A 26,271-nucleotide genomic window follows, 5' to 3' on the forward strand; every position below is an offset into this window, starting at 1 on the left:
TAGATTAGTCACTAGTGCATGCAATACTCCACGATGATTCTGCTTGTTACAATGTTCTCTCAGTCACAAGGCTTTTGTCGCAAAAGTGCGTTTATGTGATTCCGCAACCAACCTGCTCACCTTTTCCTGCTACGGCTCGATTCTTTCTTTTCTCGAAATTGAAACTGAAGGGAAAGAGCATCGTATCCAGAACAGTGTCCAAGACATCCGACAAACTCTGACAAACTACTTGATGCTTACCTTCCTGGAACGCTATGCAACACTGTTACGTCATGAACATCATTGTTAGTCATGGCCAATGGAGTCCTGGAATGAGGACACCACCCACTCGACCTCAAGAGCAACGACATCGATGGTTGAAATAAATATTTCTCTCTTTCTCTCTCTTACGAAGGATTGTACACACTTCTTCGGTGGTGACTAAATACCCGAAGGTACTTTGAAGGCAACAAATTGCGTTTGTAAACATCATCTGGTGTGAAGTGATTTCGGTATAGTCTCACTAAATTTCTAGTAAAGTTTGTAGATGATAGGCGCCCCCAACAGTGTACAAAGGAGTAAGCGCAAAGTAAGTGATTCTTAGAAGCCCATGTGAGTAAATTAATTTCGCCCCTTACGCACTGATATCCGAAAAATAAAATAAAAAATTCTGGGGTTTTACATTCCAAAACCACGATATGATTACGAGGCACGCCATAGTGTGAGACACCGGTTTCATTTGGCCACCTGTGGATCATCAACGTGCAACGATATCGAAGTACATTTCGCCCCCATCAAAATGCGGCCGCTGCGCACGTGATTGAGCCCGCGACCTCAAGCTCAGCAGCGCCACTCCATGGCAACTAAGCTACCACGCCAGGTGCGCTATTTGCTGAATGTTTGTGTGATATAGTTGCTTGAAAGGTATAAATGACGAGTCACCAGTAACTCGCACTTGTAGAATGCAGTGGGGCTCAGCTCACTTGGACAGCTTCTTTCAAAACATTGTTTACCATTCTGCATTCTCAAATGCTTTCAGAACACTTGATACAACGAGCGCTAAATATCCGCATTGTCACGGCCTATCCTTTAAACGTTGTGAATACATGTTCTTTGAGAGAAATTGAGTTAAGTGTGTGCCTGCGTGTGTGCGTGTCTGCGGGAGTGCGTGCATCGGCGTTTTATTTAAATACCGCTTAACAGCCCATCAAGCTCAATTGCTCAAATAACGTAAATTAGTGTTATTTTCATATAAAATCAGAAAAAAATTAGCGACACCCCCCGACAAATAACATCATAGGAGACTTCTCAAATTTTATAACGCAGAGCCTTAAAGCAGCCTTTTCTTCTTTTTAGTGTTTTGTTGGTAATTAAACGGGCCGCTTGAAACGCGCAGATTGCTTGGAATGTGCACAGCGTAGAATAATAATAAAAAAAAGGTCACTGTACCGCATCAAAGCTAACTACTCCTACCTCTCCTAACGCAACCATTCTGAGAACCTTTCCATGCTTCTTTCTGTTCGCGCGAAGACATCCGTAGCAAACATCAACATACAGTTCAATCTTTCCCTTTATATCTCATATAGTTTGTTCATTTCACGAGAGTTATCAAATGAACGTTTTCTCCTTCGTATTCATCGTAAATGTCATTCCTTCTCTCTTCTCGGAATGCGTTTCGGGGTTCCCGTTTTACGAGCGCCCTTGCCATTCGACGGCGGGGTCAAAAAATATGCGCCACCTCCGAGAATGTGCGAGGAGTAGAAATCAGCCGTATTTTCCACCTTTCTTCATTATTTTATCTTCTTCTTGTCGTGCCTTGTTTCCAAAGTGCATTGACTTCGTCTGCACGCCCACGTTCTGAACGGCCGTAACAAAAACTGTGCCGGCCCAGACGGATTGAAACGTGCCTGAGACCGGGAAAGCTATAGTGGTAACGGCGAACTGGAAACTTTTTACAGAACAGAAAGCGAAGAGAAAGAAACACTTCTTTAACAAAATGTACCAATAAAGAGAAGCAAACGGGCCGAAATGTGCCGGAGACGAGGATGATGTGAGCTATTCCGCACGGAGCTAGGAAACGAAAGCGCAGAAACGAAAGAAAAAAAAAAAAACGGGCGATGATGCTTTGAAATTTAAAGTGGGTCGTTTCGCCACATCTGCGTTTGCGGGTAACGGGCCGCGATGTGTGTGTACGCTCTCCAGCCTTCTCTTCCAATTCCTCCTCTCCCGTCTTCTTCTTTTTCTGATGGCCGCCGTTGCATTGGCAGAGACGGCATATCGACGAAATCTTCTCCTCTGTGGTGGGTGAGGGGATTCGCATACCCAGCGGAAAGGGGACACGCCGGCGTGCAGCCACACTTGAGGTGATTGACGACCGCGGCTGAGGCGAAAGAGACTGCATATAGTCGTTGCCGCCTCCGCCACCCACCCAGGCCGTGCGCCGGACGAAAGCCACTTTTCGCGCGCCGTCGTTCGCAGTCGTTCATTGCTCTTCGCCCCGTCGTCGGGGCAACCGTCCTCGCCATAGCCACGCCGCCTCTCCTCGCGCCAACTGTGGCTCTCCGCGCATGTGGCGCTCACATCTTTCGCGTGACTTCGTTGCTCGCTGGATGGACTCGTAGAAAATGCAGTTGGCACTTATAGTTATACTCTATGGCTAGCTGTTGGAGCACATACTCCTTATGTTCCTTCATCATCATCATCAGCCCATTTGTGTCCACTGTAGGACGAAGGCCTCTCCCAGAGACATCCAACTGCACCTGTCTAGCGCTAGTTGACACCACGTTATGCCTGCGAATTTGTTAATTTCTTCCCACCACCTAGTTCCCTGTCATCCCCGACTACGCTTCCCTCCACTTGGCACCAACTGTAACTCAAATAGACCACCAATTATCTACTCTACGCATTGCATATGACCTGCCCAATTCCGTTTCTACTCCTAATATCTTACAGAATATCGGCTACCCCGTTGCTTCTATAATCCACACCACTTTCTTCCTTTTCCTTAAATTTTCGCCTATCATTTTTCGTTAGATCGCTTCGCTGAGAGCGATAGAATGCATCCCGTACATTTCTTACAAAGCAGATATTCGTTACAGCTCGGACGTTTAAAGTTTAAACACATTGCGCCGCAAGCATGTTCGCCTTACCATGAGCGTAACGACAAGTACCGCAACATTACTAGACGGATATATAGTGAAGTTGCTCGATTATAAATATCTATGACTGCCCTCATTACAGTGTGGCGAGAGAAACGCTGCCGACTGCGCTTGACGCAGGACAGAATCCACGGGCTCTGGTCGAGACCACGTTCAACACCGAAGGCTTTGAACGCGCTGCTCCACTATATATACGTGAGGACATGTGGACTGTGGGAGTAACGCTAAGGCTTGATTCCCACAAACGTCCTCCATCGCGTCCGATTACGGCACCGGCGTCCGTCAGGAGAGAGCATTTCCTCGCCGCTTCCTCGTCAAAAAAATGACGCCGTAGATTATGGACGCCGGTGCCGTGACGGTAACGGGACCGGTCAGATGACGAATTTGTGAATCAGGCCTGTGAATCACAGGACTTAGTCTTTCTTCCCGTAACAATATATTTATAAGTATGTGTAGCTTTTCTATGTGCATAAGCGTGTCCGTCACCCGTCTTTCCTGGACAAGCATCGCACATCGCCTTCGTCTTCGTGGCATCGCTACGTAGGCGTCTCTAAATGTGCATCCATCTGATTTCGTCCTTGCATGTCAGCATACCTTGTGAACGATGTAGCGCATAAACATAGAGAGAGAGAGAGAAGGGAGGAAGAAAAGGCATGAAGGTTAACCACTCTTTGTCCAGTTTGCTACCCTACACGTGGGGAGGGGAATGAGGGAACGAAAGAAAGAGAGAAATAAGACATGAGTCTTGATGGCACTTTCACATGAACTAAGCTAGGTGCTGCATGCCTACAGTCTGGCACACAAGTCTGTCGCCTTCAGGTACTGAAGAAGAGCTCGAATGAGTTCTCTGGGCTTATGAGCTGTGAGGCCAGGCTCCCAAGATATTTGCGTCTGTAAATTACCTGTCGTCCAGTCTTTTCAAGGCACACTAGAGAGTCTGGCGTTTTATTGCGATAGCAATTATATGGACACCCAAAGAGGATTTCTGCCGTCGGCGTCGCCGTCGCCATCGCCGTCGCCTTGAGGTTCCGTGTGACGTCAACGGCGATGAAATCGTCGCCGCGCGCCGGGCGCTGTATGTGCGAGTGAAAGGGCGCGATGGGACGCGCACTTTCACGGGGAGCGAACGCATGGCGGAGAACAAACGCGTGTTGTGCGCCGTGCTCCCTGAAGGGCTTCAGCCTCTCTTTCCTCCTTTACAATCACCATATATAGAGAGCAAACGCGACTTCTTCCGTCACGCGAAAGGCCATGGGGGGACGGGAGGGAGGGAGAGAGGGAGGGGAGGCGACGTTTAGCTGCCGCCCCAAATGTGTATTTATATAAAAACGTTGCGAGGCGAGACTGTGGTAAAGACTTCCGACGCTGCTCGACGAGTTTCCCGTTCTGATGTCGTCGAAAACCTCCGAGCCGCCCCCAGAGGCCCTGGCAACAGTGACTAACGCCGCGCACGTTCGGTGCGAACGCGGGCAAAACGGTGACAGCGTCGACAACAGTTCGGCGCGTTGCTGGTGCTGCTGCATGTCCAAGTTTATACAGCTGATAAAACTACTATCCTTACTCCGTATCCTTACTCTACTAAGTTGCTATCGCAATCGATGCTTCGCCTTTCGGGTGAAACTGTGACATTTTTTTTTCTTGAAGCGAGAACAGTGGCACAGAAGATATTCGGTGGTCTCTTCACACTTGCACTTGGCGAACATGAGTGAGTCCGCCATTCCAATAGGATGGTTGTAGGAATTAGTGAAGGCTACTCCTACCCACAGCCGGCACAGCAGTGTTGTGTCACGTCGTGAAAGGTTTTTTTGGTAACTTCAGTTTCAGTGATGGGACGAGGCTGTATAATTTACGGTTAGAGTTCTGCGGAGTATGCCAGTAACACAACGTGATGGTGTGCACGAGATAGCGAAGCTCTCTTGCAGCGTCTACTCTCGAGAAAGGTATAAAGAGTGTCGGCGCTCCAACCTGGGCAAGTCGGGCAGCGTCATGGGCGAGGTGATTACCAGCGATGCCACAGTGTCCCGGCAGCCACTGAAAGGTTATATCACGTCCTCGTTCAGAAACGCAATGTCAAATTTCGTTGATTTGGGACACCAGTTGGTCGTAATTTCCACGTCGCAAACCTCGCAAGCTTTGGAGGGCTGCTTTCGAATCACAAAGTATTTCCCATTTTCTAGGTGGTTCTTTTTCAACGTATTCCACAACAGCGTGAAGAGCGGCCAGTTCGAAACCTGTAGATTTCGTGAAGTGGGATATCTTAAACTTGATGACGACCGATCGAGATGGTATTACAACGGCGCCCCGTCGAACTTTCTGAGACCGAACCATCCGTGTAAATATGGATTCTGTTAGCGTGCGAACAATGCAAACATAAACAAAGCGTGACATTACACGCTGCGTTATATAAGTGGTAATTGCTTCTGCTGTGGTGCTAATGTGGTGTTAGTTATGTTGTAATATTACATAACTGTTTTGATTTGCGTGGGCTTTCATTCTATGGGATTTATACCTTTTTATTTTAACTGCAGTAGGATCGGCTCTGCATTTCACTTTGTTCCTTCTGTATTTTCTGTGTCGTGATATTTTCAATGTATTGCTCACTCCTGCCTAAAGTCTGGCATTCAGACTGGCAGTATTTTCCTAAATAAATAAATAAATAAATAAATAATAAATAAAAAATCACTCAATAATTAATTACAATGCACCTAAATAAGCCAGGACGTTAAAGTTTGACAGAACCAGCACTCAATAATTAGTTGCAATGCTCCTGAATACGCCAGAAACTAGAGATGGGTCGCTCAGGAGCGAGCCGGATCTTGTGAGCGGCTCTTTTTAAAGAGCGAGTGAGCCGTGGTTCAGTAAAAATGAGCGGCGGTTCTTTTGGAGAAAGGGAGTCGGTTCTCTCGCGTTCAGAGAGCCGTGCCGAACCGTTCCGTCAGAGCCATAGGTCTTCTGCTGGGTTTCGAGGTTTCGATTTCTGACCGTCGAATGGTGGCCGGTGTGGGCAGACTCGCGCTACTGGTACGCGCTCGCAGTGTGCGGTGTGCGCAGCAGTCCCTTTGGTTTCTTGTGCGTCCTATGGTGTGGCACCCGATGCCACCAAGGGGAGAAGTGAAGAAGTCTTAATTGGCAAAGGATGGTACTGTTCGTTGCCTGCTGCTGCTGCTCGAACGATGTCTCACGACTCTCACGGATCGCACATCGTGCGCTGGTCCAATAACACTTCGAAGATGGTCTTCCGTGTCTTTAAAGACAACAGCTGAACGTACAGTTTACGTCCTGGTCTTCATTTGTGCTAATTAGTGTAGTCATGAAAATGTCGCCCATGACATCCACTTCAGTGCATTTTCTGAGCGTGTATCATTGGCACGTCATTAAAACGAGGCCATTGACCTGTTGTGTTGTAATAGAACTTCACTTCCTTTTTTTCCTTTTTTTCTTTTTTTTTAACACGAAAGTGTTTTATGCCGGGGTCCACCAAGACTTCACTGACGTATTTCCGTCACGGAAATACGTCATACGGAAATACGGAATGACGTTCTTACAATGTACACGAACATAATACAAAGAAAGAAACCAGAAGAAAAAGTTCCACAAACATGCAAAATTTGGAAATCGAACCCACGACCTCTCGGTCCGCGACGATAGATCGCCGAGCGTTTAACCCATTGCGCCACAAACGCATTTGCAGAGAGCTACACAGACGCGCCTTATATATCTAACACTCCTCCGTGTACCCGCGCTCTTGCTCGGGGCGGTGCCGCCGCCTACGAGCAGAAAAGAGAAGTACTGCATTATGACACTAACGCGCACCGACAGTGAACGCTTCGGTGGTCTCAGCACTACGACGCCTCGATGCCAGCATTCGAAGGGACGCTGGCATCAAGAAGCACTACCAACGCCACCTAGGTGGCGTTCACCGTACTCAGCACAGCGGAGCGTGGCCTCCGCAATTAGCTCTGAAAATGTTTCTGAAGTTGATCGCGGAGGCTGCAATTACGACGCGCTGTACGCGCTGATTTGACTCGGTGACGATTCAGTTACGTGCTTTGTCTTGCGCGTTGTATTAGTGTGTCAGTTACGTGCTTCGTCTTTCGCGTTGTGCTAGCGTGTGCAGCGTAGTGCAGCTTCCATATGCACGACGGTTGCTCATGGTCATCGACGTTGGTAGTCGTGATGGAGGAGACGTGCCACCAGGCGTCAGCGTGGGTGCATCAACGCCTAAGGGCGCTTTAGCCACAAAACACCAATAGACATTATATATCAATGTGCAATAAACATTACACTACTTCTGTGAAGACACGTTTCACTTTCGTGTTCTATACCGATTCCTATATAAGAGGGATCAACCACATTTTTTATTTGTTCTGGCGTATGATGATGATAGCTAGTATTGCGCGTGCACTCAAGAGAAAAAAAAAACGAAAGGTACGTGCGGCAGTTTTGGGCATCTTTCGTATGATTTTTGTATTGTACTTCAAGAAACGATTTCTACATTCATTTTGCATGGCGTTACAGCTTACTCTTATTATAGTGAACGTACGTATGTGAATAAATGAATAAAGTTGAAACACAATCTACAATCATTTTGTGTTCTTATTTTGACAAAAGCTGATTTTAAAGTACCACAAAAACAGACAAGCTTCTGTAATGACGATGAAGTAACATATTTTTTTCTGAAGAACGTTCATCGCATTCTGCCTGTCACAGTATCATCAGCATTTTATCCCCAATATCAGAAAAGAAAGTTTCATTACAACTAAAAATTCACGATTTTAATATATGTAAAAATATTCTCTAAACATAGCGAAAATACCAATAACACGGTTATTAAATTATGCATATATCGTTTTTTTTTCAAAGCCAGATAACTATAGAATATGCATAACACAGGTTACACGTTTAAGTGAACCGGTGAGCCGTTCAAATGAACCGGTTCATTTCAGTGAGCTGAGCCGTTCCGAGCCGTGCGATCTGAAGTGAGCCGTTTTGCCTATTTCTACCAGAAACGTTAAGGTTGAACATTACACTTACGATGCCTACAATTTCTATCAAATATAAACTTGGTGGAATGTAGTTAGCTCAGAGCATTGCGAAACAAACATAGCTAATAACGGCCCCATGACGCATTCGGACACTTGCTTAAGAATTGCTTTGGCAAAAGCTCTATTTGATCCACACGCATTTAACATCGCATACTGATTTGCCACACTGGTCCCATTATTCTTGCTAAGTTTGATCACTATGGCACTAGTATTTATGCCACATTAATGGCCTAATTGTCCGCTGCCATGGACATTTAGGCCGCTAGCCCTCCGGAGCGCTTGCGTACTTAATTTATTGCAAAGGCTGCAGTTAACCCACACACTTTGAACGTCACCTACAAATCACGTGTAAAATGCCCCTAATTTGCTCGAAACATATATAAAGTGCCTCGTTTCGTTTCCCTAGGTCACCTGGGGAAACCGACTTTGAACTTCGTATAACGCATAAAAATAGAGAAGTAGCGAAGGTGCGGTAATTATTTGCAATGCTTATACTATACTGAAACGAGTTTCACCACACATTAGTCTTACGATGTTTTCCATTTCGATTGAAGCTAAACTTGTGTCGCTTGAGGACTCTGGGAAACATTGCTGGTAACAACAGTGTGAAGCTCTACAATTATTGACCGAGTCTTAAACAGAAAAATCTTGTGTGCCAGCGTCGTGAGAAGGACGCTTCCCGTCTTTTTCTTATATATATATATATATATATATATATATATATATATATATATATATATATATATATACTATAAAAGTAGCAAGTGTTCGCAACGAAATGCTTCGCATTTAAAATTATACTTTTACTATGGGACTCTCTATGGCGTTACAGCTTACTCTCGCTCTCTCTATCTATATATATATATATATATATATATATATAATATATATATATATATATATATATATATATATATATATCCATCAATTGATCTATCTAGCAGCCTATGTCTTGGTGCTCTCATGGTCATTTCGTTAACTTGGTATGTACCAAAATTGGCATGACAAGAGCGTATGACACGAGTGTATGACCAGCGCCTTCTCTATTTTAGAGCCTACGTCGTGGTGTTTTCATGGTCGTTTCGTTAACTTGGTAGGTTCCCCGCACACTGCTTCGCATAACATCGATTCCCCGCACGGCGTGGGATCTGCCAGCTTTTTCAAGCGAAGTTTGTTGTAACTCAGATTTCGGTGGTGTCCATGTACGCACATAACTATCATCATCAGCACTGGCTCGAGCTTCGTCGTCTTCTTTCCGCAGCTGGCTCGTTGGCGCCTCTCGGTTTCCTCTGGGGCTCGTGCTCCGCACGCGTTCGTGCCACTGCTCCCGCGTTCGTAGTCGTCATCTGCTTCCACAGCCAGGATGCGTTGCCGCTAATCATTCTAGTGTAGAATTTCTCTACTCTTCTGTCGTCGTAATGCGGATGCCGCGTTTACGGGGGTAAGAGCCATTTCTTCAAGGGGCATGAGCCGTTCATTGTCTTACGTAACGGACAGATTTAATTCTGAAGCAATTTAATTTCGAAGAATCGTAAGGGGAAATGGCCAGCGAATGCTACGAACCACGCTGCCGAGCAAACTCGAGTCATCGAACGCAAGCAACAATGTCGGAATGCGGGCATACCGTCAGTGACGTCGTTCTCTCCATCGCAGCCGTCGCATCATGGTTAGTTTAGGTGCAGCCAGGACAAGCTTCGCTTAGCCCCATTTGCCGGTAGGGGAACGGTTGGATCATCTTTTTTTTTTTCGTGTTTTTTTTCGGGGTTTTTTTTTCGCTTTTTAACAGTAGCACACCACATATACAACTGATGGGCTTATGCTATAATCATCTATAATATCTATACAGACCTACGTATAGCAAGATCTTTTCTCTACGGCATTACGTAACGAAACTACACATTCTACTTATCATCACACCGTCGAATATACGCCTTCTATAGCGCATAATTCCTGTTTTACAGCAAAGCTTGTGTTTCTGCCTGCTTCGCAGGGGTTTGCGCGCCTGCACGGTTGGTTCCTCGCCGAGTAGTTGTAGTAGTAGTAAGTATGCAGAATCGGAAACAGTGCAATAGTACAGTGGGCCGATCCCGAAGATGCTGTAATCAAAACGGGAATGATCCCACTGACAGTGAAACCCGCGGTCACGTGGTTCACTTGGATCGCGCGGGGCTGATCTCCGCCTCTTGCGGGGCAGGCACGCATTCATTATGCTGCAAAACGCGGTGCCGAACGCGAACGCCTACATGCGTGTTACTGCGATACCAAATCACAAGAAACTTAGATCTCCACGCAGTCCTGTGTCATTATCAATTATATTACAACGGTTTTCCTCGTTGGGTAAGCGTAGAAAAGCTAACGCATTTGAAATGTTATTCGCATTTTTAGAAATTAGGCACCCTGCTGCCTAACCAGACTCGTGAAGCCAACCCACTGTAAGCAGGTGAAAGCTCCTTAATTCTTTCTTTTGATTGTCTCGCTGGAGCCAATGGTCGCGCCACCGGCTACCACTGCTACATTGCCAAAAACCAGATAACGACGAAGACCGGCAGCCCTGGTGACCTAGGGCCACCGGGGATGCAAGCGGTTTGCAACAAGAACTGTTCTGTTCACACAGCCATTTGACTGTTTCTTCACGATGCTTTTTTGATGGTGTTTCACAGCGAAGCTCTTAAGCGAGTTCCGCAACGGGTCTCGAGCGGCGGTGAAGGCCGGCGAGAGGCCGACGTGGTCGGTATCAAATGTTAGCCATAGTTACAGCCATAGTGTCGAGTTTTCTTTATGCAACGTATTTATCAAAAATTATAATATATATGTTGCCTTGTGTATACCCCATTTCAGTAGAGAACCACTTATTTGCGCAAAAAGGTTAGTCGCTTATTCGTAATTTTTGTTTCTGCTGACGCGTTTCACCGGCTCCACATTGCAGGTCAGCAGCTTGTACAGTTGCAACGGTGAAAGCGGTGAAAACTTGTGGCCGTATGTTACAGCTCAGCCTGGGCGGCTCTTCGAGTCCTTTGTTGATGCAATCCCAGAATATCTATAGACATGTCATAATCATATAACATATTCAATCATATATATATAATCACAATCCAATGGTGCTGTACGATAGCTAAATACAAGCACACATATGGGTCGCGTGAATAATCCTGACCCTTTCGTCTCTCGTTTGATTAATTCTGCCTGCTCGCGTCTCGAGATCTAAACTCTCATTGGCATTTACAAATGCGCGAACGCACCATTACGCTTTTATACCTCTCTCTCGACTACTAAATGCGGCGTGAGAAACAATAGACTATCAGGATACTTTCTGATTTCTAAGCCGCAGCGTGGCACCTTGTTGAGCGATTCTTCATGGCATATGGTCATGGCTTCGCTGTGAGAAAATGTCGCAACAATGGCAAATGGCTCAACGAACGAGTTTGGTAACACCGTCAGATGACGAGTGAAGCGGAGGGCAGACGTCCAAGGAACGCTGGTGACCACGCTACAGGTGTAGACGGGGACAATCGTCAACCTAAGTTCTACCTGCCCAACTTTTTGTACTAGCTTTTATCGTTCCTATTCAGAAACACTGTGCCTGTTCAGTTTTCTTCAGGAACGAAACAGTCCTAATTTTTAAAGCAATATATTTACTTGGCTGTTTAGCAGGGTTTTGTGGTTGGTCATTTTTCAAGCGAAGCTTGTATTGGCTCACAAGTGTCGGTGGTGTTGTAGTCACGCACAAACTCACGTGTGCCGCATACCCGAATTTGATATGCGGGTATGAGCCCGGGATACGCGGGCATGAGCCAGGGACAAGAAAGAAACAAACAAAGAACGAAAGAAAGAAAGAGCAGGTACGGGGAAAGCTGCGCCGGCGCCGGATCACGTGACGTGTGCGGCCTACCAGGGTCGTTTGGTGAGTCGTGGGGAGGAAAAGATAAGGAAAGAGGGTTGGCGCGCGCTCCGCCGGGCTTCCCTCGCCTCAGATCAGTTTCGGCGACTGGATGGGAACCTTGGGCGGGGTGCGTTCCGCTGAGGAGCAGCCTGCGTTTGACCAACGGCGCCACGAACTCGCTCAGGAAACGGCTCGTCGTCAACCTGGCGATTCTAGCGTGAGGGCTTCCGAAGCCCAGGCGAAACGTCAGCGTCGTCTTGCCCTCCAGGAACCTGACAACGGTGGTGACGCCTCGGCAACGCTAGCACCAACTTCCCCTGAGCGACGGCCAGGTTTCAAAGCGACTTCCTCAACCGGAACTTCGGAGCCAGGTGCGGTGCGTTGACCGGTTGTGGTTCGAACACAACGTGAACGGTACTCGTCAGTGCAATTCGTTCCGAGGAACGCCGAAGAAACACACGACCAAGCTTCGCTTACCCCCATTTCCTCGACAGGGGAGGAGCTGGTAATTTTTCTGAGCGGAGCTTTATATGGCTAGGCGAAACGAAAAAATTACACCATCTTCCGTAGGTGAACCCTGAGTAGTATGCGAAGCAGCCATGGGGTCGACTCAAGTTCCCATTAGTCTTCAGATCGGCCTGTCGCCGCTGCCGTTTCGTGGCAGCGGCTCGAGCCCTCTTCTCCGCGGCGCTGTCCACGGCGCTGACACTGGCGTTGATGCTGGCGCTGTCCGTGGCACTAATCGCGGCGTTGCGGGAGGAGAATGAGAGGACGAAGTGAATGATGATGAGTGGGCAAAGCACCTGGGGATCATTCGGGCAAAACTCCGGAAGCGTTCTCCGGAAGCCGGAAGCGGAACAGGAAGTGGAAGTGGAACCGGAACCGGACGTGGACGTCGCACGGCGAAGGGAAGGAGGGAAGGAGTGACATAGCCCCGAGCATAAGATGCTTCGCATCTAAAAGCGTCTGTCCGTCGCCTGTGTTACAGTGCCTAGAATAAGTACCGTAAAAACCGTACTATAGGTCGCACCGGAATATAGGTCGACCCCCCAACTAACCAATTCTAAATATGAAAAAGATCTTCAATGGCAAAAGTACCGAAAGACACCTTTACCTTTAAACAAATGCGACTCAGCCGGTTTTACAATGGTGACAGTATTTATTTAAATGCTGCTCCGTGCCGTGATGATAAGGTGCTGACAAACACGCGGTTCGATGGTCGCACGATACGAAGCCCACGGCAACGTTGCCGTGGGCTTCCGCGTACTCAATCGCCCTTTTCTTGAAGGCGACGGTGAATTGCCGTCGGCTTCCGCTCATTTTGAAACAAAATGAGAAAAAGCAGCCTGAATGCGATGGCGAAGGCGGCTGTTTACTTCATCTGCCCATTGTTGCAAGACTTCCGTAGTTTTTCCGCCAATGTCCGGTATATAAGACGAGGCTCGGCTTTTCGCAATGGTTTTTTGAAAAAAAGTTCGACCTATATTCCGGCTTTTACGGTATATTCTAGGCACTGTACCTGTGTACAGCATACTATCATCATCAGCGTTGGCTCGAGCGTCGTCTGCTTCCGCAGCTGGCTCGTTGGCGCCTCTCGGTTTGCGCTCGTGCTCGAGCTCGGCACGCGCTCATGCCACTGCTCCCGCGTTCGTCGTCGTCGTCTGCTTCCACAGCCAGGATGCGTTGCCGCTAATTATTCTAGTGTAGAATTTCACTTCTCTTCTGTCGTCGTAATGGGGAGGCCGCATTTACGGGGGTGAGAGCCATTTCTTAAAGGGGTATGAGCCATTCATTGTCTTACGTAACGGACAGATTTAATTTTGAAACAATTTATTTTCGAAGAATCGCAAGGGGCAATGGCGGCCGAATGCTACTATAAGCACGCCGCCGTGCAAACTCGAGTCATCGAACGCAAGCGACAACGGCGGACTGCGGGCATACCGTCAGTAACGTCGTTCTCTCCGTCGCAGCCGTCGCACCATGGTTAGTTTAGGTGCAGCCTGGACAAGCTTCGCTTAGGCCTATTTTCCGGTAGGGGAACCGTTGGTTCGTTTTTTTTTACGCTTTTTTTCGTGTTTTTTTGCGTTTTTTAACAGCAGCACACCACATATACAACTGATGGACTTATGCTATAATCATCTATACTATCTATACAGACCTACCGATAGCAAGATCTGGGGTGGTATTCTGTAAGTGTCTACCTAGTGGACTGTCCATTTCGGCTGTCGCTGATTGGCTGCTGCTTGACGTTTAGGAAGGAGACAGGCCGGCACCTTCCTGCACGTCAAGCAGCAGCCAATCAGCCACAGCCGAAATAGACAGTCCACTAGGTAGACACTTACAGAATACCGCCCCTGTTCTCTACGGCATTACGTTACGAAACTACACATTCTACTTAACATCACATCGTCGAATATACGCCTTCTATAGCGCATAATTCCTGGTTTACAGCAACGCTTGTGTTTCTTGCCTGCCTCGCAAGGCTTTGCGCGCCTGCACAGTTGGTTCCTCGCCGAGTAGTAGTAGTAGTAAATACGCAGAATCCGAAAACAGTGGAATAGTACAGTGGGCCGATCCTGAAGATGCTGTAATCAAAACGGGCATGATCCCGGTGACAGTGAAACCCGCGGTCACGTGGTTCACTTGTATCGCGCGGGGCTGATCTCCGTCTCTTGCGGGGCAGGCACGCATTCATTAGGCTGCAAAACGCGGTGCAGAACGCGAACGCCTACATGCGTGTTCCTGCGATGCCAAATCACAAGAAACTTAGATCTCCACGCAGTCCGGTGTCGTTATCAATTAAATTACAACGCTTTTCCTCGTTAGGTAAGAGTAGAAATGCTAACGCATTTAAAATGTTGATCGCTATAATAAAAAGTCGCAGTTTCACCTGAAAGGCGAAGCATCAATTGCGATAGCAAATTTGTAGAGAGCTATACGGAGGGGCTTTATCAGCTGTATAAACTTGGACATGCAGCAGCACCGGCAACAGGCAGAACTGTTGTAGAAGCCGTCTGCGTTTTGCCCCGCGTTCGCACAAAATGCGTGCGGCGTTGGTGACTGTTGCCGGAGCCTCTGATATAAATAGGCACTTGGTGCCGCAGCTAAACGTCGCCTCCCTTCCCTCCCCCTCCCTCCACGGCCTTTCGCGCGCCGGAAGAAGGCGCGTTTGCTCTACATATATGGTGATTGCAAAGGAGGAAAGAGACGCCTACTTCTACAGCCCTTAAGGGAGCACGGCGCAGAACGCGCGTTTGTTCTCCGCCGTGGGTTCACTCCCCGTGAAAGCGCCCGTCCCTCGCGCCCTTTCACTCGCACATACAGCGTTCGGCGGCGCGTGGCGACGATTTCATCTCTATTGACGTCATACGGAACCTCACGGCGACGGCGACGGCAGAAATCTGCTTTGGAGTGTCCATATAATTGCTATCGCAATAAAATTAGGTACCTTGCTGCTTAACCAGACTCGTGAAGCCAACCCGCTGTCAGCAGGTGACAGCTCCTTCTTTCTGTCTTTCGATTCTCTCGCTGCAGCCAATGGTCCCGCCACCGCTGCTGCATTACCAAAAACCAGATAACAATGAAGACCGGCAGCCCTGGTGACCTAGGGCCACCGGGGATGCAAGCGGTTTGCAACAAGAACTGTTCTGTTCACACGGCCATTTGAGTGTTTCTTCACGATGCTTTTTTGATGGTGTTTCACAGCGAAGCTCTTAAGGGAGTTCCGCAACGGGTCTCGAGCGGTGGTGAAGGCCGGCGAGAGGCCGACGTGGTCGGTATCAAATGTTAGCCATAGTTACAGCCATAGTGTCGAGTTTTCTTTATGAAACGTATTTATCAATAATTACAATATATATGTTGCCTTGTGTATACCCGATTTCAGTAGAGAACCACTTATTTGCGCAAAATTTTTAGTCTCTAATTCGTAATTTTTGCTTCTCCTGTCGCGTTTCACCGGCTCCACATTGGAGGTCAGCTGGTAGCTTGTACAGCTGCAATGCCAGGTCTGCAAGACATTTCGGACCCTGGACCCTGGTATACATGACGCGCGCTCCCGCTCTTGTTTGTCAAGAGCCTTGCGTGCCTCTCTCTGGATCTGACCCAGAGTCATGGGATGCGCTCAAGGTGCAGTGGCGTCTGCTGTATTCAGTTGAAGGACGTGCACTCAGACGACGCATATCAGGAGAATTGGCGGATACTGCCAAGAAGCTTCGTATTGCCTTTCGGATCAATCGACTGATTCCTCTGATGCGGTCATTGCCCGCGAGAGCTACGGAAGCGTTTCCAACGCCTCATCACAGAGTCGTCTTTATCAGCTGCTGCTTGGCGATGCAGACGTAATCCGTGCGCACACCCTGAAATTCTGCTATTTGCAAGGAACTCGCTTTTAGCAGCGGAGCTATTTAAGCCGGCCGTAAAGTGTGCCGCCTGCCACTGCGTTGCCTAGCAACCACCTCGCAGAGTGGCGTGTGCCTCGCCTCCTCTCCGTGTCGTGCACATGTAGCCTTGACATGGGACGTTAAGGAGAGGGAAGGAGAGCAAACGCGTGGCACGCGCAATGCTCGGCAGAGGGAAAGAGAAAATGAGAACGAGAGGGAGCAGCACCAACTAGGCAACGCGCAGAGCTGCTGCCGAGGCCGCTGGACTCCTGGACTAAGGGAACCACCCACTGCAGAGCGGAGGAGCTACGTCGCCGCCCGCGTTTCCCCGTTTCCCGCGTTCGCACCGGGGAAACGCGGGCGGCGTCGGCAGCAGCTCGGCAGGTTTCGACCAGCCCCGCCCCGGCAAGTGTGAGGCGCAGCTTGGCCGTGATGTCACCGGGGAGATAAAACTTGAAGCCGCCGCGACGGCGGCACAACTCTTGTTGACTCTGTGGCGAGTACATCTAGCCTTGACATGGGACGACCAAAGGAGATCCGGACACCCGAAGAAGAAGCCGCTCATCTTGAAGTGCGCCGCGCGTCCAAGCGAGAATCTGCGCGCCGGCGGCGAGCCGATTCGGAATACCGTGCCTAACAGCGCTTAGCATTTCCTAGCAAAACTTAGCCAAACGTAGTAAAACCTGGAAGAAGCTAGGTCAATCACCAGCTCCGCTGTTTACTCCAGCTTTGCACCACTAGTGCAAGCTGCCCCCATTTTTTAAATAGCCGAATCCATTCGATTCTACGGCCACAAGAGCACTTCCTGCTGTGTCGCCTCCGTTTCAGTCACCCACAGCGTGACTCTCCATGTCCTTTACCGGTTGATGTGCGAGCAGCAACTTATTTGGCTGGTGGACGTTGCGGATGTTTCACCAAATCCCGGCGAGTTCCTGCATCTTAAATGCGATTACGGTTCACTGCACATGGTCCTTGAATGGATTCAAGTTCCTTACATAAGCAAGGCGCTCTAATAAGGCAAACACGTGCACATGATCGGCAGTGACAAGTGACGCGACGGACAGCCCCTGTGGAATGAGTTCTGTGCAGTGCATTCCAGAAAGTGCCCGCTCTGCTTATGTCACGTGTCGCCTAGCAACGGGGACGCGCCTCTCCTGTATATCTGTACATAAATTTGGCGCGTTGCATTGCGTTATTGTGTGCATTTTTCTCACTTTATAATTACTTATTCTTTTTTATTCCCTTTACACCTTTTACTCAGCACAGGGCAGCCAGCCGGTACTTGTACTGGCTAACCTCCCTGTTTTCTCCTTTTCCCCTTGGGCTCCTGCAGTTCGAGTTCATTTTTTTTATTTCATTTTTTTTCTGTTCTTCACCACAAGACCTGGCACGCCGAGTTCCTCGATTCGCAGGGAGGCGGTTAGGTAGCTGCCAATTGAGCAGCCGCAGACCAATGAATAATGACACGCTGTAATAACAGCCTTTCTTTTCTTCTTCTTGTCTTCTTGTTTTATCGCGAAGCATTATGCGGCTACTCACACCGGTGCCTGGAGGTTGTTTATCGATCAGCCTCAGAAGGACCACTTTAGAGTTCCCAGAGTCGCTAAAAAGTGCCTAATATATAAAAAATACGTCATGAGGAATGCAACAAGCAACTTTAACATTCCAAAATGCTCTCGTTAATTTTCTAGAATGAAATCAAACTCTCCTTATAGTGAAAAAAGTTGTCGCAGTTTCACCTGAAAGGCGAAGCATCAATTGCGATAGCAAATTTCAAGAGAGCTATAAGGAGTAATGATAGCAGCTTTATCAGCTGTATAAACTTGGACATGCAGCAGCACCGGCAACACGCAGAACTGTTGTCGACGCCGCCGGCGTTTTGCCCGCGTTCGCTCAAAATGCGTGCGGCGTTGGTGACTGTTGCCGGAGCCTCTGATATAAATAGGCACTTGGTGCCGCAGCTAAACGTCGCCTCCCTTCCCTGCCCCTCCCCCCCCCCTTCCCCCGCAGCCTTTCGCGCGTCGAAGGTACGTTTACTCTACATATATGGTGATTGTAGAGGAGGAAAGAGACGCCTACTTCTGCAGCCCTTAAGGGAGCACAGCGCAGAACGCGCGTTTGTTCTCCGCCGTGCGTTCACTCCCCGTGAAAGCGCGCGTCCCTCGCGCCCTTTCACTCGCACATACAGCATTCGGCGGCGCGCGGCGACGATTTCATCTCCATTGACGTCATACGGAACCTCACGGTGACGGCGACGGCGACGGCGACGCCGACGGCAGAAATCTGCTTTTGAGTGTCCATATAATTGCTATCGCAATAAAACGGGCTTTAGCGGAGGAGTGTGTGGCCTGTAGAAGCCGTATATGGAGCGCATAAAAGGCATGCTATAAGTGTTCCTAGTGTACCAAAGTACATTCAGTGGTAATTCAGGGTCGCAGTGTCACCTGGGGGGTCCTTTATCGTCAAGGTAGCGCCAGTGCGACAGTTTTGAAGTTAACAGTTGGCGGCGCTACGCATTCGCAAGCGGTGTCACGTGATAGACGCGCCGCCGAACTACGTGTAGAGGTATATATGTGCGGTGAGAAAAGTGGCGCGGCCGAGGAGTTTTAGGGTTGCGCCCAAGCCGCTCACTAAAGCGGCGCGCACCAAACGGTAGTACGCTAGTCTTGCCGACGAGCACAAGCTTCGCGCAATTACGATCATTCCCGTTAGGGAGTTTCGGCCTTACTATTTTGCAAAATATGAAAGGAGTTTATACGGAAGTTCGTGTTCAAGGCTGGGCGGAGCATTCGCAAAGTGCACCCTTCTAGAACTTACTGCAAAGATCGCCTCCCGAACTCTGTCACGCTGTCCCGCCGCAGTGTGGACAACCGCATCGACTTCGCGTCGGTGTGGTTGGCCACACCATGGCGTAATAGCGCCATTCTTCGCTACGTCGCGAAAGACGTAATCACAGATATCCATTGTTATCAAATTAAATACAATCGTACTACCGTAAAAAATAAGCCCTCATTTCCAGCGAGAAAGCGCTATTCATCGCTACCGTTAAATGTTGTGGCGCCCTCTGGTAGATATAAATGACAACACTCTTGTGGCTCGGTGGGCTAAACGTCATAACAAACAGCTTATCTCGCTAAAATCGATACATCACGGATCACCCAATAATTTGTCCTAGTGGTATGATTAGGCTGAGCGAAGGTTTAGTTTACCAGTTATTTCCTTGTTGCAGCAGCCCCGATCTTGAAGCACAGCTATGAGCTGTCCATCGGGCACGCGACGCAGCAGAGTGGCTCGGCCTTTCAGTACCGACGTGGCAGCGGCCCGCTACGTGCTGACGCGTGTCGAAGCGAGAGGCCTGGGTGCTACGATGTAGTTACGCAATCACAGTAATCGGCGTATGCAGGCGCACGGACTTCCACGACAGAACCATGCAACGCTCGCAACGCCTCTAGAGGCCGCAGCCCGAGCTCCGCCATCTTGTGTGCGCAAGCACCGGCCGCTGCACGCATGTCCCTTGCGTTTAGCGCATGAGCAGTTTTATTCCCGCTGGCATCTTGCGCACGCCAGGATCTTGCGGAGGCTAAAATTTTAATACAATAACATTTCACACATCACTCATTTCTTTGCATAACATTTAGTTGAAACGTTTCGATAAAACTTCGCTTAACGTCGATTCTCCTATAGGTGCGTTCGATTTGCTGTAATTTTCCCCCCTTTTCAGTCCCGCCTCTTTCTCAATAACCTTTCCTTTCCTGTACCGATTTCCCCAGCGTAGGGTCGCCAGCCGGTATTCACACTGGCTAACCTCCATATCTTTCCCTCTTTCTTACCTCCTTCTCACTCAGTTATATCATCAGTAATTGCACAAATGTTTGTTTGGTTAGTGCTTTCATGAAAATAAAAGCAGACTCAACTCCAGTTGACATATACGCAATGCGAAAAATTCTCGGTTTGGTAGAGAATTGTTCTTATTAATCATACAGGTGGGTATAATGGTTCTGCAGCGAACTGTTAACGCGACGCGTTGCGAACTGATGTGGAGCGCAGCGCAAGATGTTCTTTTGTTGTGATACCCAGTGGACCAACTTGGCGTTGAAGAGATTCATTGAACAGCAGCACATATCCAGTGGCATATACGAAGTGGCCATCGGGATCGGTGCACAGTTTTGAACTGCACTATATCTTCGGGATCAACGCATATTTGTAGACAGCACTGTTTTCGGGATCAGCCCACAACAACGACCACATAGTCACTAAAGAAAACTGGGTAGAACTCGCTAAGGATGCTTCGCATTAGACGGCATTAACTGTTTGACCTCCTCGCTGCGTTGCACAGGCAGTGTATGGGTACGCTCCTCGCTTTATATGCGGCGGCTGTCGATGGCAACAGAACTGCAGACCACACAGCCCTCGCCGTTTTTCCGCGGCTCCACTACAATGCCAGCGTACCCACACTTCACTCTCCTGCCCGGCCTAGTTTTGTGCGCCTGTCTTTATGAAAAGAGTACAAAGGCGCTGGCAACTTTCGCGATTCTTCACGTAACTGTATTCCGATGATTGATTACCGGCGTCAAAGCCCGCGCTGCGCAACGTCAACGCTTTGTCCTGTTTCAACATCAACGCTGCGTTCTTCTCAAGTCCACGCTTTCGCTTGTTTTTTTCCCATAAGTTTGTTATTAAAACTTATGTCCTCCTTTAGTTATTGTTGTTTCATCCCCCCCCCTCTCACCGCCTTTTTTTTTTTCTTCTTCTTCTTTTTTTGCCCCCGTGCAGGATGTATGCCCGCATACTGCTTTCACCGCGCGGGTTTCACCAACGGCGCAACTTCTTATTACGAAGGACGCTATCTGTGCGACCCTTCTGGGGTAACCCATAAAGGCGCTGAGATGTAGACTGACGATCGGCTAGGCGCTATCGCTGGCGTGCCCCGAGGTCGTGCGACCAACTGTAGTAATAATGCATTTCACGGTGGCGCTGCAAGGACAGAAATACTACAAAGCCGCTCTTTTACTGAAATAACTGAATTAAATGCTGTGGTAGCAGGCTTGACACCCAGGACTGGTCGAGTTTTTCCATTGCGTAGTTTGCATTTTGAAGACACTGATATATGGTTCCCTACGTAGTATTCTGCTACCTGATGAATGGCAGTATTTTTTTCCACGTGTATCTTTATATTGTGGGATGTGGACAGCATTCAGTGGACTTGTAACGCAGGCTTTAGTGCCTCTAGTTTTCGCCTTAACCGTTAAACGAGTGTTTTACCAGCTATTGAGACAAATAGCGCAAGAGCATTATTTCCTCTGTTGACCGATTCCCACGCTTTACGCCACAACCTGCGCTACTTCCGTCAAAGCCGACATTTCTTGAGACGCACACACTTAATAAACTGGACCGGGTGGTCAACAAAATTCTGGCCGCTCAGATTGCCGACCACGAATCTAAACTCACCGGTGAGAAATAACTAATGTCATTTCCGTGCTTTTGTCTTGGCTCAATCGGTCGTTAAAAGCGAGAGCTAACTAGATAACAAACACCTTCCTGCAATGGTTCTTCTTTGATTTAATGGCCACGTATACAGTGTAAATATGACACTGCTTAAGCATGTCTTTGGTGCTATCATACATGATAGCAAATGCGAAGCAAATGCGCATCGTGATCCGTAAAAGAGCAGCGAATTTGTCACAACTCACAAGAGAGAAAGAGGGGTACTAGGAAGAAAAGACAGAAAGGAAGGTTAAGCAGACATTGTCCAGTTTGCTACCCTACATGTGGGGAGGGGAGGAGAAGTGAAAAAGAGACTTAAGATTGGAATTAGGTCAGTGACATGCACTAGACAATGTACAGCGTGTCTAAGGCCGGGTACTCAGCCCTGTCGTCTTCAGGTGCTGCAAGAAAGCTTGTGTGGTTTTCTGCGCTGATGAGCTGAGAGGCCAAGCTCCCAGAACCTTTCATTCGGTAAAAGGCCGGTCGTCAATTCCAATCAAGGCACACTGGATAGTCTGATTCACAAGCAAAAACGAACAGTAAGAGGACCGACGATGTCAACAGACAACATAAGCAAGGAAGAATTGTTACGTAAAAAACGTCTGACCGTGAAGAGGACAAGCGTTGGCAGGGAGTATACCCGCTACTGAAAATATCTCAATAGAACGAGCAGCCGAGGTTGAAGCTTAGCACCGGCAGCAGGTCTCGGGCATAAGTCAACACGTGGTGCCAGCCACAGTTAGCTCACGAAGACGACAGACCAGCCTTACTGCTGGATAAGAAAAGCCAGCCGCAAGAAGTTGAAAGCCTAGAGAATATTCGCACCTTCATGGGACTTGGAATTCAAGAACTAATACAAAGGAAATTCATTTGGCTATGATCGCAGCCTCTACAATCACCTGTCCTTTCTTGCAAATCTGACTGTCGCACGGAATAGGTGGGCGTTGTTCCGCAAGATGCGTGCCCCAGCGAGTCAGGGGTGGCAGTTATAGGGGGCCGGGTATTTGTGAGTGCGTCCGCGTTCAAAGACTGCAAGGTGTCAACACTTTCGAGGAGAACGTAACCCACGTGCATGGAATTATCGCCACACGTGTAGCCTTTGACTAGGACCGCATGCCGCCTTTGAAGAGGATGGATCTTAAGGGCCTACATATTCGTTACGTAGGGCGTCCAGCCCGACGCGGTGGTTTCAAATGTCTTTTAGGCATGTAAAGCTCAAGCTCTAGCCAGAGTCACCCTTGAAGTTCTAGATTTTTTCTGAACGTTATTTTGCTAAACAGATCCTGTCGCGGAAACCTATTTAGTGTGCTCTTACAATCTCTTATCCTCACTCAGCGTCTCCCCTGACCCCTTGTAACATTAGGGAAAAAATACTTAAATTGCAATGCCCTTTCGCTGAACCCAAGTTTTTATTCGCGACGTACGATTACATGCACCAGCCGAGCTATGTGAAAAGCTGTGTGGTGAAGCCGGCTTCAACATGTCGTCCGCCTGTTGCGAGCGAATGGAGTTCTTTGACCTTGCGCTTGGGTTATCATTTATTTCGACCTCGTACTGGCTGCCAACTGGAACTTCGTGCTACGAACTGAGCCTGTCGGCTGTCTAACTCAATTTGTAGAGCAACTGCACCACTCTTAGTGTGGTTCTGAATTTGATTTTAGGAATCAACATCCTATAGTTGTTTTTATTCTCAACTATGATTTTGCTTCTCGAGAGCCCGAGTGTAGAGTTCCCGCTGTAACACTGTGTAGCAGACAGGCCTATAACATTTTTTTTTCGTGATTACGAATACGGAGCTATAAAGAAGAAAACGCAACTATATTTATCTGTGTTTACTGCACATTGCTATACGTGTTGTCTCTGCAAATAAAATCATTTGGAAGTGAGTGCTGTCCGTGTTGTTTCTTGTCTCTGTCCATGCTTAGCCTTGTGCTCTAATACATTCAATTGTCTTTAGTTTTTAAAAGCAACAGTTATGTAGAGTCTGCAATGTTCACTGTTTTCTCGCAGCCCCATTGACCGCCACGGTTCGCCCCCGGCGCACGCTGGCCACTGAAGGTGCTCCGGCGACCCTCAACTGTACCACCACAGGCCACCCGGTGTCATCGGTGGTGTGGCTGAAGAACGGACAGCCGGTGTCGTCTCGTGTCAAGATGCTCACACGAGAGACACTGCACATCCCCAATGTGCTACGCGACGACAAGGGCATGTACCAGTGCTTCGCTCTCAATGATTACGACTGGGCTCAGGACACGGCCGAAATCACGCTAGGTGGTGAGTAACCCAGTTTTTTTTTTTTTTTTTTTTTGCCCGCTTAGAATACTATATTCGGTGCATGCGCTGAGTATATGATGTGTGTCTCAGTCAAACCATTATTTTCAATGTACACGAATTACCGACGAATCATCGATATTAATAGCCGATGCGTCTGACCAGCAGATCAGATTTCGACGATCGACGAATATGCTCGTCATTATCGTCCTGCACGAGTGTTACTTACTTTAGGGGGCACAGGTTAGCCCGATAAGGAGTTAGTTTTGTCACTCGCCGTTGTACCATAGTCTAATTCTTCACCGTCACCACAGCGTAACAATATTTAAACTGTAGTTTATCAACATTTGATTTGTCGATTGGTCTCACTGAATAAAATAATTTGAGTTCTTCAAGAAGACGACGAACACTTCATAGTTAGTTGCATTCGTGCACCCGGCTCCTTTGAGACTTGGCATAAGTTAGCATAAGCAACACGCATGCGAAGTGAGTACCTATCGCTCTTCTGACATTGCTTTCTCTCGTTTCTATCATTCACGTTTCTATCATTGTAACAACATTTGTAGTAAGGATGAATGTCGTAACATAGGTTTATTAGCTTTTCCTACCTTTGTTGTGTTTGTCTTTTTCATCTCAGTGCCTCCTTCGGGAGGCTTTATGTTAAATGACTGTAAGTCCTCATGCAACCAGAAGCAGGGTGTCGAACCGAAAAAAATATTGGTTTGGTTCGGATTCAGCGACCTTTTATTTCGTGTCAGTACAGTTACGGTTCGGGTAAATGCAAAAAATATATAACGGTTCGCGAACCGGTTCTGCACAGTAAACTTTATTCTTCCCTATGGCGAAATGCTGCAGAGTGCTGTTGACATGTCCGCATGGAGCATGCGCAGGCTTTGTCAGTAGGTAGAAGAAATGGACTTTCTTGCGCATGAGAGACAGAAAGTAATGCTTTCTTTTAACACGAAAGTGTTTTATGCCGGGGTCCACCAAGACTTCACTGACGTATTTCCGTCACGGAAATACGTCAGCTTACAATGTACACGAACATAATACAAAGAAAGAAACCAGAAGAAAAAGTTCCACAAACATGCAAAATCTGGAAATCGAACCCACGACCTCTCGGTCCGCGACGATAGATCGCCGAGCGTTTAACCCATTGCGCCACAAACGCATTTGCAGAGAGCTACACAGACGCGCCTTATATATCTAACACTCCTCCGTGTACCCGCGCTCTTGCTCGGGGCGGTGCCGCCGCCTACGAGCAGAAAAGAGAAGTACTGCATTATGACACTAACGCGCACCGACAGTGAACGCTTCGGTGGTCTCAGCACTACGACGCCTCGATGCCAGCATTCGAAGGGACGCTGGCATCAAGAAGCACTACCAACGCCAGGTGGCGTTCACCGTACTCAGCACAGCGGAGCGTGGCCTCCGCAATTAGCTCTGAAAATGTTCCTGAAATTGATCGCGGAGGCTGCAATTACGACGCGCTGTACGCGCTGATTTGACTCGGTGACGATTCAGTTACGTGCTTTGTCTTGCGCGTTGTATTAGTGTGTCAGTTACGTGCTTCGTCTTTCGCGTTGTGCTAGCGTGTGCAGCGTAGTGCAGCTTCCATATGCACGACGGTTGCTCATGGTCATCGACGTTGGTAGTCGTGATGGAGGAGACGTGCCACCAGGCGTCAGCGTGGGTGCATCAACGCCTAAGGGCGCTTTAGCCACAAAACACCAATAGACATTATATATCAATGTGCAATAAACATTACACTACTTCTGTGAAGACACGTTTCACTTTCGTGTTCTATACCGATTCCTATATAAGAGGGATCAACCACATTTTTTTTCTTTTACCTAAACATCAATGAAGTTTAATGTTGTACTGCTAGAGCAGCCATACACAAAACCCGCCATGGTTGCTCAGAGGCGGTGGCCTGGCGCCTCCTGCAAACAAACATGTACCCAAACCCGGTGGCCTGCAGCAGATTCTATCCAGGGCAATTCAACGATCAATGCAAATTATGTAAATGTTGGGCGGATCTGCCACATATTCTATGGGCATGCTCGAAGGCGGCT

General features: G+C 48.1%; 1 protein-coding gene across 1 annotated transcript in view; it reads left to right on the forward strand.

The window, feature by feature from the left end:
- Positions 1-26,271, forward strand: part of LOC119450192 (Down syndrome cell adhesion molecule) — a 370,685-nt gene that overhangs the window by 235,107 nt on the left and 109,307 nt on the right. Inside the window, exon 6 of the mRNA XM_037713569.2 lies at positions 23,936-24,199. Within this exon, the coding sequence (XP_037569497.2) occupies positions 23,936-24,199 (264 nt within the window). The remainder of the gene's footprint in view (positions 1-23,935; positions 24,200-26,271) is intronic.

The sequence above is a fragment of the Dermacentor silvarum genome, chromosome 4, assembly GCF_013339745.2.
Source record: "Dermacentor silvarum isolate Dsil-2018 chromosome 4, BIME_Dsil_1.4, whole genome shotgun sequence".
In the NCBI taxonomy this organism is placed as follows: domain Eukaryota; kingdom Metazoa; phylum Arthropoda; class Arachnida; order Ixodida; family Ixodidae; genus Dermacentor; species Dermacentor silvarum.